Source organism: Dreissena polymorpha, chromosome 10, assembly GCF_020536995.1.
Source record: "Dreissena polymorpha isolate Duluth1 chromosome 10, UMN_Dpol_1.0, whole genome shotgun sequence".
NCBI classification, from domain to species: domain Eukaryota; kingdom Metazoa; phylum Mollusca; class Bivalvia; order Myida; family Dreissenidae; genus Dreissena; species Dreissena polymorpha.
Window position 1 is genome coordinate 42,618,635 of NC_068364.1, and position 16,407 is coordinate 42,635,041.

Consider the following 16,407-nt stretch of genomic DNA (forward strand, 5'->3'; position numbering starts at 1 on the left):
TGCTCATAGATGTGCATACTCTTTAAATATTTGAAACTAATAGTTTATCGTGCAAGGGAGAAAACTTAAACATTTTTGGTCATTACTTTATATTTCATTGGCTAGTCACATAATCAATGTTGATTCAAAAGTATGACAATAAGCTTCAATGCAAATTTATCTCTGTACAAATTGTTGAATATTACTGCAAGGTAATACATTTAATTAAATTGAGCAAATTGACAAAATATTGAAGATCCTAATATCAAGAGAACGCGGTACCTATATAACTTCTATGTCATCTAATACATACAGTGAATGCACCAGCTGGAGAGAAACCATATTATAGCTTGTAGTCCTATACAGATGATAAGAACCAAGCTGCCAGACAGTGTGACACAAAATACATGTTCTAGAGAAGATGCTCATGTATACAACAAATAAACACTACTAAAAACTGGTGTCATTAACTTGGATATATTAATATACATATGATTGGAGATTAAACCGTTGTAAATGGGGCTTCAAACCTGATACTTGGCCCATAATAATTTTTACAAAACATTGTAGTGTACCTAACAATTACTTCATAGCCGGAACACTTACCCTTATGCCAATACACCCTTTATATATGAACCGGACACTCACAAAACATGGTGTGTATACCTATTTATATCAAAGCCTCATACCTACAAAAGGGGCGTGTATACCCACTGAATAAGGACACCCAAGACTCAAAGAACTTGGTGTGTATAGCTATTATATCAGAAATCGGGATCCGCACACCCTAAATATCATATCCACTGTATGATCACCAGAAATCGACAGAGCCGGGAGACTTCATACACTGATTAAAAACCATATAATGACTGGACCTGATGACTATACGCACTCTCACAAAACAAATTATATGAGACCACGAACTTCATAGACCGTTTCGATAAAAAAATCACAAACGAGACTCACAGAACAAGGTGAAAACATCCAAATCCAATCCGATATTCTCATACCGTGGTGCTTATACTCACTGAAAAGGCACCAGAGAACAAGTGAACATTATAACACGGCCATTTTTTTCAAAACAAAGTACTCTTAGAAGAAGGTGACCATACTCAAACTATAACAACCCGATACAAATGCTATTTACCCACTTTATTAGAAACCGATATCCACAAAAGCGACTACACCCACCAAAACAGAACCTGATACCAAAATAACACAATGACTATACAAACTATATCAGAACCCAAAGGCTTGAAGAACCAGTTGAATAAAAACATAATTTCAGAATCTTACATCACAGAAAGCGATGACTATATCCAGTTTATCATAATATGGTGTCTATAATGCTATATCAAAACCCGAAAACAACAGAAAGCTGGGCCTTTATACCTGATATGTCAAAACACGAGAGCACATACCCTTATGCCTTTATTCTCATCATGTATGAACCAAATACTCGCATTATGCGGTGACTATAACAGCTATAACCACTTAAAGAATCTGACCTTGAAATGAAATACATGTTAATCAATGCATATAGATCCGATTCGAAATTGTGCAAAATTGTCATTAAATAAAAATAATAGTAAGCGAGTAGTTTATTATTTTTCAAACGGTACCGCATTTAAAACCGAAAGTAGGATTTTAAGACGTATTCGTCCATTTCGACAAACGCGATTATTTGGAAGTTTTAAAGCGCAAAAAAAGACGGATTTCTACCTTGTTATCACCAGATATATTCTAATTGGCGTATATACAATTTAATCTATAGCCTAGTTAGCAAGTAATTTATTATTTTTCAAACGATACCGCTTTTAAAACCGAAAGTTGGATTTCTAAACCTATACGTCCATTTCGACAAGCGCGATTATTTTCAAGTTTTAAAGCGCAAAAAGGCACATTTCTACCTTGTAACCACCAGATATATTCTAATTGACAAAGATTAAATATGTTTCTTGTTTAAAATTACATTTACTATGCCAAGTAAGTTGTATGGCTTTAAACATGATAGCAATTAATGCGGAAATCGGAAACTACTTGTTTAGTGCATAAGTACTCGGGACATATTATACACCAGGTATGTACGCACTTTAATATTTCATTGACAAAAAGCACAAGATTTATGTTCCCATTATATGAGACTAATTACAGTCCCATTGATGACTGTCTGATTATAGTTGGTTCTTTTTATGAATTAATCATGCTCAATTACTTACTTTTGGTATTCAGACATTTTTGCGCTGTTACTAAAATCGCTTTCAAATAAGAAGATCGAAATGAAATAACGAGTGTTCGCAATCCAAGTCATGATAAGCTAAGAAGGGCGCCTTCTGATGACGTGTAAAGGTGTTTTTCAAATTTTCTACTTATCCGTCTGTTTTCTTAATTTTGTAGAAATAATATGTCTCGATTAATGATAGTATTATTTGCAGTATTGATACATCTTCCGTCAATAAAGATAAATAGACGCTGAGATATTTAAATCTATGCATCTATAAATAGCTCTTGTTTAATGCATTTGTGCAACCGGGAAGATAGACGCTCGTCAAAATACACTTTACCTTGTACCGGCCAAAATTAAAGAGGGTTTATTCACCAAGTTGAACATCATGTAAGTTAAAGTGATATTGAAATAGCCCGCTATGTCTTATTAAGCAATCAGAAACTGTTTCATGAAGTGCTTGTTAGGGTGTCACCATCTCAACGTCTGAGCAATATCACTGACATAACAGCCTTAGATTGACATTTTACATTCACTTACCACATCTGAAATCAATGGGAAACAACTACTAGTATATATATTATTCGCTGCATATGGCTTCACGAGTGATTGTGCTTTCAAACCCGCTTTCTTTATTAAAAATATAGAAAACATGTGTTTACGCATTAAATAGTTTAATCATAACAACCAACAATAAATGGATGTTTATTGTTCTAAAAAATATCCTTAATGTATTCCTGGCGATCTAAATGAAACGGGCCACAAAACGGACGAATTAGCTATAGAACCCCTTAAATCTCCAAACGAATGCAATGATCATTTTCGTGAAATCTACAAATCCGTTACAAATATCCACATGTTCAAGTCAGACCAAACAGCCGGGCTATAATTACATAAATCTAATGTGAACAAGGTCGTGCATAAGTCGTTATGGGATGCAAATAAACACACTTAATACACAAAAGTTCTTGTGGGATGTAACAAGCAAACACTGGACCTAAATCTTAAAGATAATTGAAAGGCTCGAAGCTGATGTAATTGTTTCCAGAACTGATGAAGCACGGTTTCATCGCTCAAACCCGGAGCGACTGTTTATTAGTTTATATTCTGGTACATATGTATGCACCATTATTGACACCAACCACGCAGGAACGGCAACCATATTCGTAAGAACCATTACCCTAACAAAACTAACATCTACAATTATCATTTATAACAGATTAACAAATAATCATTTATAGTAGATTAAACAATAATCAAGTATAGTAGATAAACAAAAAATCATTTATAGTAGTTTAAACAATAATCAATTATAGTAGATTAAACAATAATCATTTATAGTAGATTAAACCATAATCATTTAAAGTAGATTTAACAATTATCATTTATAGTAGAATAATGTACATGCTTACATATATTAAAATACATGATTTCATTACTTACTCAAATAAACTGGTCTAAAAATATACAGTCAGATGTATAACATATCAGCAAAACACAAACATCGTTCAAACAGTTTTAACAGGAAAAGTCAATAAATCTGTTCTATATACAAATATAATATCTCATTGTCTCAAAATATAAATCTGTTCTATATACACATATATCTCATGGTCTTAAAATATCAATTTTTATTCTTTAAACTGTAAATTCACAGTACGTATTTACAAACATAATATCCTAATCGTCTTTTACAAACAAATATCACTTATTTTAAAGTAAAACAACATATGGTAATAGTATTTCCTTTTGTTCCTTAAATCTAGGGTAACACCTTAATGCTTTGCATGCTGGGAAATTTGTCGTCTGCTAAAATGTCATCTGCAGAATTTCTAAAATTAGCATTTTCTTCGATTTTTTTTCAAAGAATACTATCAGAATAGCAAACAGTTTGGATCCAGATGAGACGCCACGTTCTGTGGCGTCTCATCTGGATCCAAACTGTTTGCAAAGGCCTTCAAATTCCGGTTCCAGCGCTCAAAGGGTTAATGCTCTCAATGCGTAGAAATGTGCATTCGCTCATCATGAGGCCATGTCCTGTAAGACGCAAAACCATCACATTGGATAATTAGGACGAATAACCTTTTATTTCAATACAACATTTGTTGAAAATATATGTACGTAACAAATACAAAGACGTGTACCAAATACATTTGTCATTAAAAGGTCACAACAAATTAAATACAATATGCTTAAAGCAATCCATTCATAAAACAGTAGGGAAAATGGGTAATTATATTAAGTAACTCAAAACAACAAATCCCGAACAAGATTATGCACATTAAACGGACCAGTTTAAGAACGTGAATAATTGTATTTACTCACTTTTGCATCATGAGCAAAACAACTATACCCTTATAAAAATAACCTAACAAACATAACAACTCATCGATAAGGTAACACTTTTCTTATTGAAAATAGTTTTCACACAAGTTAACAAATACTATAATTTCTTATTACAGTCACACAGACTGGTATTGCCAGTGTTATTAAAGTAAACCTAAACAGAAAGTCTGACATTTTCTGAAATTGTCAGCTGCCCATTCCGTTTTTTTACTGAGAATGATTCCTCTCGTCGGGAAATGTATCATTCAAAATAATATTGTTTTTGTGTTTGTGTTTCTACGCCAACTATCGCCTTTTTCTTTATACTTCTTCATTGTTTTTCTCTGTGACATGCACATCTCGAATGGCGAATCAATATTCGCAAAAATGAGAAACACGTGCATTTGTTGCATTAAACCATTACCGTACGCTATCTTCTAAATAACATGTACATTACTTATACGATACCGTATGTATCAAGCTGATAAGCATTTGATACAGAATAATGCTTTATGGAAACTGAAAAAAGTACATACCAAAAGAGGTAGAAAAATAACAAAAAATATTGTTGGGTTTTTATAATATCGTTGAATTAATTTTTTACATCAAAGAAGGCGTTACAACTTGAAATGTAGCAGGAATACTGTTTTGAATACTAAGGTCTTCCATTCTCAAAAAAATAATGACACTTCATTCTCTCTGGATAAGTTCAATGAAGTTAATTTAGCTATAATATATTTAAAAAAAATATTGTATGCAATGGCGAAGTATAACAGTGATAATACATACCCGGCAAAAGATAGAACACCGCATTTCTTCCGGAAATTGCGTAGAGGACCACGAGCAAAAACGCCACTACCGCCAACAATGGTTTCAAATACTGACGTACCGATGTTCGGATGCCCATTCTGTAAAGCAAATATTATAACGTCCTTAATAGAGATAAATGATTAGTTAGGCACCAACGGCCCGAATATGTCAATAACGGCTTGATAAAAAATGATAATAAGATTTAAAATTAAAGCATTAGGTTTGAACCACAATAGCTACACTTAGCCTTATATACATTTGTTAAATTCAGTGAGTATATGTTGGTATTGTGTGTGCATTTTTGTTACCCTGATGAGACTCCGCATCAAGCCAAGGCCTTTTTTCTAGACGCTATGCATAAATGGGTTAATCGCGATCATACTAATAAACGGTAATAACTAATTTCTTGTGTAACTCGATAATCGAAAATCTTTCGAAATCAAATATAGCTTCTGCTTGTAATAACGAACTATTTATATCAGGCTTCAAATCATTGCTCGACCATACTGTTTGACATGATATAATCAAAACTATGTGGATATTATGCATTCTTTTTTTAGTATATGGGAACCCATATAATAAGTTATGGTTCAACGATATTTATACAATAATAAAAATGTTATTTAATCAATTGTAGAGAGAGAAATATCAATTTATTTATACATGTGATAAATCTTTTAAAATTCTTATGTAGGTAAATCAGTCTCATCTGGGTCTGCGCTGTTTGCTTAAAGGAATTTCTGTAAGAAATATTCTAAATATAGAAATAAATATACTAGACATCCCAAATTTTTAAAATAAATTGATCCAATTTAGAATGATGGGAGAGTCCACTAGGCATAAATGGGTTAAAAACAACAACAACAACAACATATTTTTACTCTACAGAAACCGACGCATTTATGTTATAATGTTCTTTAATTTTTTGTTGAATGGGTTAACAATTTTTCTGGAATAATAACAACTCACGTCACACAATGACGTCATTTAGTAATAGTGAGTTAGCCATCACTCGTGGTTACAGTATACCATTGAAAGTTGGAACCCCTTTAGCTGTTATTTGTAAAATAACAAAAATGCACACACAATACCAACATATACTCACCGAATTTAACAAATGTATATAAGGCTTAGTGTAGCTATTGTGGTTCAAACCTAATGCTTTAATTTTAAATCTTATCATCATTTTTTATCAAGCCGTTATTGACATCTTCGGGCCGTTGGTGCCTAACTAATCACGTATCTCTAATATGGACGTCATAATATTTGCTTTACAGAATGGGCATCCGAATATCGGTGCGTCAGTATTTGAAACCATTGTTGGCGGTAGTGGCGTTTTTGCTCGTGGTCCTCTACGCAATTTCCGGAAGAAATGCGGTGTTCTATCTTTTGCCGGGTATGTATTATCACTGTAATACTTCGCCATTGCATACAATATTTTTTAGATATATTATAGCTAAATTAACTTCATTGAACTCATCCAGAGATACATGTATGCTTACCCTCCGGTGCAATTTCCTAAGATAGTTTATAAATACATTCGGCGTTGTTCTTTTCTCGCCAGATTCCAAAGTACGCGTATTTTTTGCATTAGCCCATTTATGCCTAGTTGACTCTCCCATCCTTCTAAATTGGATCAATTTATTTCCAAAATTAGTGTTGTCTAGTATATTTATTTCTATATTAAGAATATTTCTTACAGAAATTCCTTTAAGCAAACAGCGATCTGATCTGGGTCTACGCTGTTTGCAAAGGCCATTTTTCTAGACACTAGGCATAAATGGGTTAAACATTCAGTTTTCAATCTTGAGTAAAATAGTGAGTTTTCTTCAGGACTTGCAACAGACTTGCATCAGCATCATGACACTTCTATGGTAAGTCATCTAGAGGAACTGGAACGAAGGTCAAGGCATTTAAACACGACGTGTTTGAATAACGATTTACTCAACGCAACTACAAGAGAAAAGAAGGCGAAAGTTCTTTTTCTTTCTAAGGTTTACAATGTCGCATGTTGCAAGGTGCCAAATGACAATGGAGTCGAGTTCGACAAGAAGCTTTTAGGAGAGAACCGAGGTACTATACACAAGGGACAATACACGATTTTTTCGTCATTCAAATATGTAAAGAGTAAAAAATACCCAACAATTATCCCAGCACGTGACCCATATTATCGGCTTTTCTCTGCTTTCATCGACAAAATCTACTTGCCCGTAAGATTAAACTATAACTACGCCATCCTAAGCATTCAAAACAAAACTGTGTGCCCGACGGATGTGTCTTTTCAAGACTTTCTCCAATGGATTGTAAACCAAACAAAAGCAGGCAAAACTTTAGACGTACACTGGGCACCGATTCATTCTCATTGCGGATCTTGCGAGCTCAACGCCCATTATATTGTAAAACTAGAAACATTTGCAATCGACATCGACATCGTGTTACAGAAGCTGAACGTCTCCTCAGCAAAATATAACTATATCATGCAGACGCTTGAAGGAAAAGGGACTCAGTCATCCTTACCGGGGATTGTAGCCGCCATTTTTGACCACAGTTCCGGGTCCAATGTGAGACGTTGTATGCCATGGGTGGAGGTCACCCGGAAGATATGGCACTCTTGCCAGATACAGGGCTACATTCGCGAGGACCGAGGATATCCTCAAGTCACCTTCGATTCCATTGGGAACAATTTGACTCCGTCCCTAGTTTCCGATTTAATTTTGGCGGAAATATTCAAGTATTCTATGTCGTCAGAAGAACGTCAAATACAACGAGAAAATGCGTTGAGAAGAGCGTATGAGGGCGTTCGCAAAGATGTGGTTGACGCGATCAAAGACGTCTACGCCTTGGACTTTTCATTATACGGTTATTCTAACTTACCGCCAAATGACAGATAATACGATCAATAAAAGTCCTCTGGTGTGAATCAAAATATTTTCAGATTATTTCTTTAATGTGTAAGAAATTATATGGCAACAAATAGCCTTAACTTACATGCTTGTTGTTCTTATATGCATGCCATTTAACCTCCAAATTGTAAAATCATATCGTGTATATGTGTAAACATGTACATTTATTTCAACATAATATGGACCTTTTCGTTGATTATGTATTTTACATAAACATACGTTTGAATTAACTAAGAAATATACTTATTAGCGAAATTATACAATCAAACGAAATAAGTGCAACAATCGTATGATAATACTGAGTTTTTTAGAAGAATATCTATTTGAACATGAGCACTTGCTTATGTGAGCTTATCTATTACGTATCCTTGTCTATTTGGTATGTACGAACATTTCTGTTCTGATTGTGTATACATATGTTTAATAAAACATACCTTCGAAAAGTACTATCGAATGCACTTGTTAGCGGACTTAAATCACAGGGCCGTTTAGGTTCTCGATCATAACAACGTTTTTTTAGTTCATTGGCTTTAGCCTATGGACTATATGAGCCGTGTTCTGAGAAAATTGGTTAATGCATGTGCGTAAAGTGTCGTCCCATATTAGCATGTGCTTTTATGGTTTGTGTCGCTCTGAGTATCGCGCAAAATATCGGTTGTCGCTTCGTGTATGGCGCAAAATATCGTGTGTCGCTTTGATTATCGCGCAAAATATCGTGTCTCGCGTTAAAAGACACACGATATGTTGCGCGATACACGAAGCGACTCATATTATTTTGCGCGATACTCAAAGCGACATGCGATGTTTTGCTCGACAAACGAAGCCACACAAGATATTTTGCGCGATACTCAAAGCGACACGCGATATTTACCGCGAAATGTCGCCTTGTGGGCTACCTACACAAGGGCGATATTTCGCGTTATTAGTGAATAATAATTTGTGTAATCAGATTATATAACATAGAACGAATAACTATGATTCTTTATAATTACACATTAGAGTAGTAAAAAGCATTATATATCTTTTTTGTATGTATTAAACATATCTATTGTTACAAAGGTTCTATTTAAGACTGTATAAAAGTCACTATTAAATGCTAGTTATGTAACCTAAACCTAATGCATATAAGAAAATACTTTCATATTGACTTAAAGTATACATTTTTTGCTAGCGCCTTGTCTTGGCTACCTATTCGAAATCGAAAAATAGATAGCCATAAGGCTTGAAAATGTATAAATAGATAACAAAATTATAATAATGATCATAAAGGACGTATAATATTCCTTTCTAAGACTTAGGCCAGCTGCCTTGACCGTATAAAAAGTTACTAATAAATACTAGCATAGGCTCGACTAATTATTCGAAAAGAGATACAAAAAGTAATTATGAAAGCTAGACAATAATAAATATAAGAAGTTACTTTTATATTGACATAACTGAGACTTTACATTTTTTGCTAGCGCCTTGTCTCGGTTTCCTATTCGAAATTGAAAAAATAGATAGCCATAAGGCTAGGAAATGTTAAAAAAAATGATAACACAGTTATAATAATGATCAAAAGGACATTTACTATTAATTTCTAAGGCTAAGACCATCTGCCTTGAGATTAAGCAATTATGCGCGCTAAAGAAAAATAAAACTAATAATAATAATAATAATAATAATAATAATAATAATAATAATAATAATAATAATAATAATAATAATAATAATAAAATAATAAAAAAAAAAAAAAAAAAAAAAAAAAAATAATAATAATAATAATAATAATAATAATAATAAGGAATCAGATTTGTTTTGACTGCCTGCCCTGAGGATCGAACTCGCGGCCAAATGCAATCTTGCTAAACCATGCAGGCTTCTGAAATCATTTACATAGTTAGACCCCTTTGTAGGCAAAAGGCAATGCTCTGCTTTGATAAATTATAGATTAAGCAATTTTAAACATATTGATTAATGATTTTTAATTATTTCAATTTAAAGTAACATAAATATTCAAAATCAACAAATATTTCGTAAAATATTTTGTATAATAAAGTTCACCCATAACGAATCACTGTTACGTTTAGCAATAGCCAGATTTTCAACGCTAGATGTCGTATGGTAACATAGATTAAAAGAGATCCAAAATGCTCCTACAAAATCGCCCCACAAAAAACACAAAAAGAGTCTTTTTGTATCTTGTTAAATCTATGTTACTATACCACATCTAGCGTTGAAATTTTGGTAGAGCATGGTGCATTTGGTGCATGATGGCTCAATTAAAATTGAAAACCTGACAAATATTGAAGTGACTATTTATAAACTGCCAGTACACACAATTCCTATTTGAGCACACTCCTGTGTCAAGTTGGCAATTTTCAGCCAATACATAATATCAACTGTACATGCGTATTGATTACAAATTATCGCATCTACAATGTATGTACAAACTATCGGCAAACAAAAACTTCATTCAATATTTTACAGTTGATATTTTTTTCCAACGCTATCGTATGTTCAGACATGTGTTCTATATAATGCACACATTAACAAAACATGAACAATACTATTTTTGAAAACCCAGACTAAAAAGTATTGGGCACGCAGTTTAAAGGGTGAACATGCAATCAGCATCCAGAAAGCAAGCAACCTTAACATCATGCTGAACCCAAAAGAAAACAATCATGAAGTCAAGTTGCCACGCACATTCATTAAGCCCCGTTGCCATGCACATGCATTAAACCCCGTTGCTACGCACATGCATTAAACCCCGTTGCTACGCACATGAATTAAGCCCCGTTTTGCTTAATCAAATAACACCGCATTGCGTGAAATATCGAATAACATGTACCGAGTTTAATACCCTCACTTGTTAAGCTTCGGCCGAATATATAATCGGAAAGTGATTGAACAATATTTTTAAAAATGGGAAAGTACGCGCATGCCGGATCTTGCTTGGGTGAAAAATATCTGTATATATCTTAACATTTATGGAATCATGCTTTTAATATTATTTTATACATAGCACTCAGTGATAATATATATTGAATAACCTGGCCAACGATTTAACGATTCTTTGACGATGTATTTCCCACTTTAATTCCTGGAAAGCAAAAATATGAAAACACAAAGGGTCGGCAAAAAATATAATAAGGACATTTCGGTTAGTGAAAACAAACAAGCATAGAAGACAACTGTTTTCCATTTATCGATGTAATGCGCAAACGGTCTCCGAGTATGTACATAAAACTACGATAAGTCAAGATCAAAACAAAACACGGGTTCTAATACTTCTTTATATGAGCCGTGCTCTGTGAAAAGGGGGTTTAATGCATGTGCGTGAAGTATCGTCCCTGATTAGCCTGTGCATTTCGTACAGGCTAATCAGGGACTACGTTTTCCGCCTGAACTGGATTTTTGCTAAGAAGTGACTTTCTTTAAACATAACATGTGCGTGAAGTATCGTCCAAGATAAGCCTTTGCAGTCTGCACAGGCTAATCAGATACGAGACTTCACAGTCCGCACAGGCTAATCAAAGACGAGACTTCACAGTCCGCACAGGCTAATCAGAGACGAGACTTCACAGTCCGCACATGCTAATCAGAGACGAGACTTCACTGCAGTCTGCACATGCTAATCAGATACGAGACTTCACAGTCCGCACAGGCTAATCAGATACGAGACTTCAGAGTCCGCACAGGCTTATCAGAGACGAGACTTCACAGTCCGCACAGGCTAATCAGATACGAGACTTCACAGTCCGCACAGGCTAATCAGATACGAGACTTCACAGTCCGCACAGGCTAATCAGAAACGAGACTTCACAGTCCGCACAGGCTTATCAAAGACGAGACTTCACAGTCCGCACAGGCTAATCAGAGACGAGACTTCACAGTCCGCACAGTTTAATCAGAGACGAGACTTCACAGTCCGCACAGGCTATTCAGAGACGAGACTTCACAGTCCGCACAGGCTAATCAGAGACGAGACTTCACAGTCCGCACAGGCTAATCAGAGACGAGACTTCACAGTCCGCACATGCTAATCAGAGACGAGACTTCACAGTCCGCACAGGCTAATCAGAGACGAGACTTCACAGTCCGCACAGGCTTATCAATGACGAGACTTCACAGTCGGCACAGGCTAATCAGAGACGAGACTTCACAGTCCGCACATGCTAATCAGAGACGAGACTTCACAGTCCGCACAGGCTAATCAGAGACGAGACTTCACGTCCGCACAGGCTAATCAGAGACGAGACTTCACAGTCCGCACAGGCTATTCAGAGACGAGACTTCACAGTCCGCACAGAATGATCAGAGACGAGACTTCACAGTCCGCACAGGCTAATCAGATACGAGACTTCACAGTCCGCACAGGCTAATCAGAGACGAGACTTGACAGTCCGCACAGGCTAATCAGAGACGAGACTTCACAGTCCGCACAGGCTGATCAGAGACGAGACTTCACGTCCACACAGGCTAATCAGATACGAGACTTCACAGTCCGCACAGGCTAATCAGAGACGAGACTTCACAGTTCGCACAGGCTAATCAGAGACGAGACTTCACAGTCCGCACAGGCTTATCAATGACGAGACTTCACAGTCCGCACAGGCTAATCAGAGACGAGACTTCACGTCCGCACAGGCTAATCAGAGACGAGACTTCACAGTCCGCACAGGCTAATCAGAGACGAGACTTCACAGTCCGCACAGGCTATTCGGAGACGAGACTTCACAGTCCGCACAGGCTAATCAGAGACGAGACTTCACAGTCCGCACAGGCTAATCAGAGACGAGACTTCACAGTTCGCACAGGCTAATCAGAGACGAGACTTTACAGTCCGCACAGGCTAATCAGAGACGAGACTTCACAGTCCGCACAGGCTAATCAGAGACGAGACTTCACAGTCCGCACAGGCTAATCAGAGACGAGACTTCACAGTCCGCACAGGCTAATCAGATTCGAGACTTCACAGTCCGCACAGGCTGATCAGAAACGAGACTTCACAGTTCGCACAGGCTGATCAAAGACGAGACTTCACGTCCGCACAGGCTTATCAGAGACGAGACTTCACAGTCCGCACAGGCTTATCAATGACGAGACTTCACAGTCCGCACAGGCTAATCAGAGACGAGACTTCACAGTCCGCACAGGCTATAATCAGAGACGAGACTTCACAGTCCGCACAGGCTGATCAAAGACGAGACTTCACGTCCGCACAGGCTGATCAGAGACGAGACTTCACAGTCCGCACATGCAAATCAAAGCGCACATGCTAGTCAGAGATGAGACTTCACAGTCCGCACAGGCTTATCAATGACGAGACTTCACAGTCCGCACAGGCTTATCAATGACGAGACTTCACAGTCCGCACAGACTTATCAATGACGAGACTTCACAGTCCGCACAGGCTAATCAGAGACGAGACTTCACAGTCCGCACAGGCTAATCAGAGACGAGACTTCACAGTCCGCACAGGCTAATCAGATTCGAGATTTCACAGTCCGCACAGGCTAATCAGAAACGAGACTTCACAGTTCGCACAGGCTGATCAAAGACGAGACTTCACGTCCGCACAGGCTTATCAGAGACGAGACTTCACAGTCCGCACAGGCTAATCAGAGACGAGACTTCACAGTCCGCACAGGCTAATCAGAGACGAGACTTCACAGTCCGCACAGGCTAATCAGAGACGAGACTTCACAGTCCGCACAGGCTGATCAGAGACGAGACTTCACAGTCCGCACAGGCTGATCAAAACGAGACTTCACGTCCGCACAGGCTGATCAGAGACAAGACTTCACAGTCCGCACAGGCTGATCAGAGACGAGACTTCACAGTACGCACAGGCTAATCAGAGACGAGACTTCACAGTCCGCACAGGCTATTCGGAGACGAGACTTCACAGTCCGCACAGGCTAATCAGAGACGAGACTTCACAGTCCGCACAGGCTAATCAGAGACGAGACTTCACAGTTCGCACAGGCTAATCAGAGACGAGACTTCACAGTATGCACAGGCTAATCAGAGACGAGACTTCACAGTCCGCACAGGCTAATCAGAGACGAGACTTCACAGTCTGCACAGGCTAATCAGAGACGAGACTTCACAGTCCGCACATGCTAATCAGAGACGAGACTTCACAGTCCGCACAGACTAATCAGAGACGAGACTTCACAGTCCGCACAGGCTAATCAGAGACGAGACTTCACAGTCCACACAGGCTAATCAGAGACGAGACTTCACAGTCCGCACAGGCTTATCAGAGCGCACATGCTAATCAGAGTTGAGACTTCACAGTCCGCACATGCTAATCAGAGATGAGACTTCACAGTCCGCACAGGCTAATCAGAGACGAGACTTCACAGTCCGCACAGTCTTATCAATGACGAGACTTCACAGTCCGCACAGGCTAATCAGAGACGAGACTTCACAGTCCGCACAGGCTAATCAGAGACGAGACTTCACAGTCCGCACAGGCTAATCAGAGACGAGACTTCACAGTCCGCACAGGCTAATCAGAGACGAGACTTCACAGTCCGCACAGTCTTATCAATGACGAGACTTCACAGTCCGCACAGGCTTATCAGAGACGAGACTTCACAGTCCGCACAGGCTAATCAGAGACGAGACTTCACAGTCCGCACAGGCTAATCAGAGACGAGACTTCACAGTCCGCACAGGCTAATCAGAGACGAGACTTCACAGTCCGCACAGGCTAATCAGAGACGAGACTTCACAGTCCGCACAGGCTAATCAGAGTCGAGACTTCACAGTCCGCACAGGCTTATCAGAGACGAGACTTCACTGCAGTCCGCACAGGCTAATCAGAGACGAGACCTCACGTCTTAACTGGATTTTTACCTAAGAAGTGACTATCTTTAAACAGAAAATATCATAAAAGCGGAAAGTCTGTTCCCTGATAATCTGGGACGACACTTTACGCACATGCATTATACCCCCTTTTCACAGAGCACGGCTCATATAAAGCAACGTGAATGACAAAATACCTCTGTGGTGAAGACGTAAAGCATACGCGTCTAAATTGAGACGCCCCGGATTTTAGCCACTCATCTTTTTTTTCGCTATTATAATTATTCTAGAGTATTCCAATGAAAATAGAGTTTGTAAATAAAACATTAAAAAAATCAAATAAGTGTGACCAAGTCCATTTAGTTGATTATGAATCATCCATCATTTTCACATACTTAAACATACGTTTGTAAAATCGAACTATTCTATATGGAAACAACATGTAGGTAATTCTGAACATGATCAGATCAGCGATATGAACTGAGAAATATGAACTATTTAGGACCAGATTGCTTTCGTTGACATGCTATTCATACGTGAAAGCAGTTTATGACACTTATATGTAATTATGGCTAGCGAATTGCACAGTATTGTGTTAAACCACGGGTTAACAGTTAACTAGATAGTTAAGAGACTTTGAACCCGGGTTCAAAGTGCCGTTTGCGCATTAATTCCTTAAATCCGGGTACGTTTTAGTATAATTACTATATACTTACGAAAACACGGGGTACGTGTTAGTAGTACCCGAGCCGACAATGACCAATCGAGAGTCAGTGCTTATTTGACAACAGGGATCGCTTGGCTCTGTGCCGTTGTCGATGGACAGTCGGTAGATTTGTTCCTTGTCGGAATTCGGGGCACACCCTGTGCCGCCCATCTGTGTCGCTCCGCTGAAACCATGGCTAAATGTAAAAAAAACTATGTAATTTAATTGAGGCTTAAACGATTTTCTCACATTTTTATCTTGAAGATTAAAATTCGATTTCCGAAAAACAAACAAAAAGCAGGTAAGTAGAATGCCACCGGGTAGATTCAAATACAGAACAGATCAGAACAGAACGTTATCTTCACCAAAGAATATAACATATACAATATGGACATTATAACAAAGTACAATATTAAGTACAATATTGAGACTTACGATCATGTGTACAACAACAACACATATACAGTGAGAGTGGAGGTATGAACGGTATATTGAATAAATATATATGAAAATATTGAATTTGTAGAATGAAGCAACACCAATACTCATGCATAGTGGCTATTGCCTTCGAATGATGTAACGGTAGGTAATTAATTATGTAGCCCGATATGTCGATTATTCTAGTATTATTAGTGATTTTTAACCTTAATTGTGCGGTT

The 16,407-nt window shown here is 37.6% G+C and overlaps 1 protein-coding gene across 5 annotated transcripts in view; it reads left to right on the forward strand.

The window, feature by feature from the left end:
• The first annotated feature begins 1,814 nt into the window (after positions 1-1,814).
• Positions 1,815-16,407, forward strand: part of LOC127848856 (carbohydrate sulfotransferase 12-like) — a 42,390-nt gene continuing 27,797 nt past the window's right edge. For 2 of the 5 annotated variants that reach the window (XM_052381519.1, XM_052381515.1), the window contains exons 1-3: positions 1,815-2,059; positions 6,616-6,734; positions 7,172-7,356. In XM_052381519.1, coding sequence (XP_052237479.1) covers positions 6,617-6,734; positions 7,172-7,356 — 303 coding nt within the window. In that variant the 5' untranslated portion in view covers positions 1,815-2,059; position 6,616. Of the gene's footprint in view, positions 2,060-6,615; positions 6,735-7,171; positions 7,927-16,407 lie in introns of all 5 variants that reach the window. The other 3 variants (XM_052381517.1, XM_052381516.1, XM_052381518.1) reach the window with 3 other exon arrangements.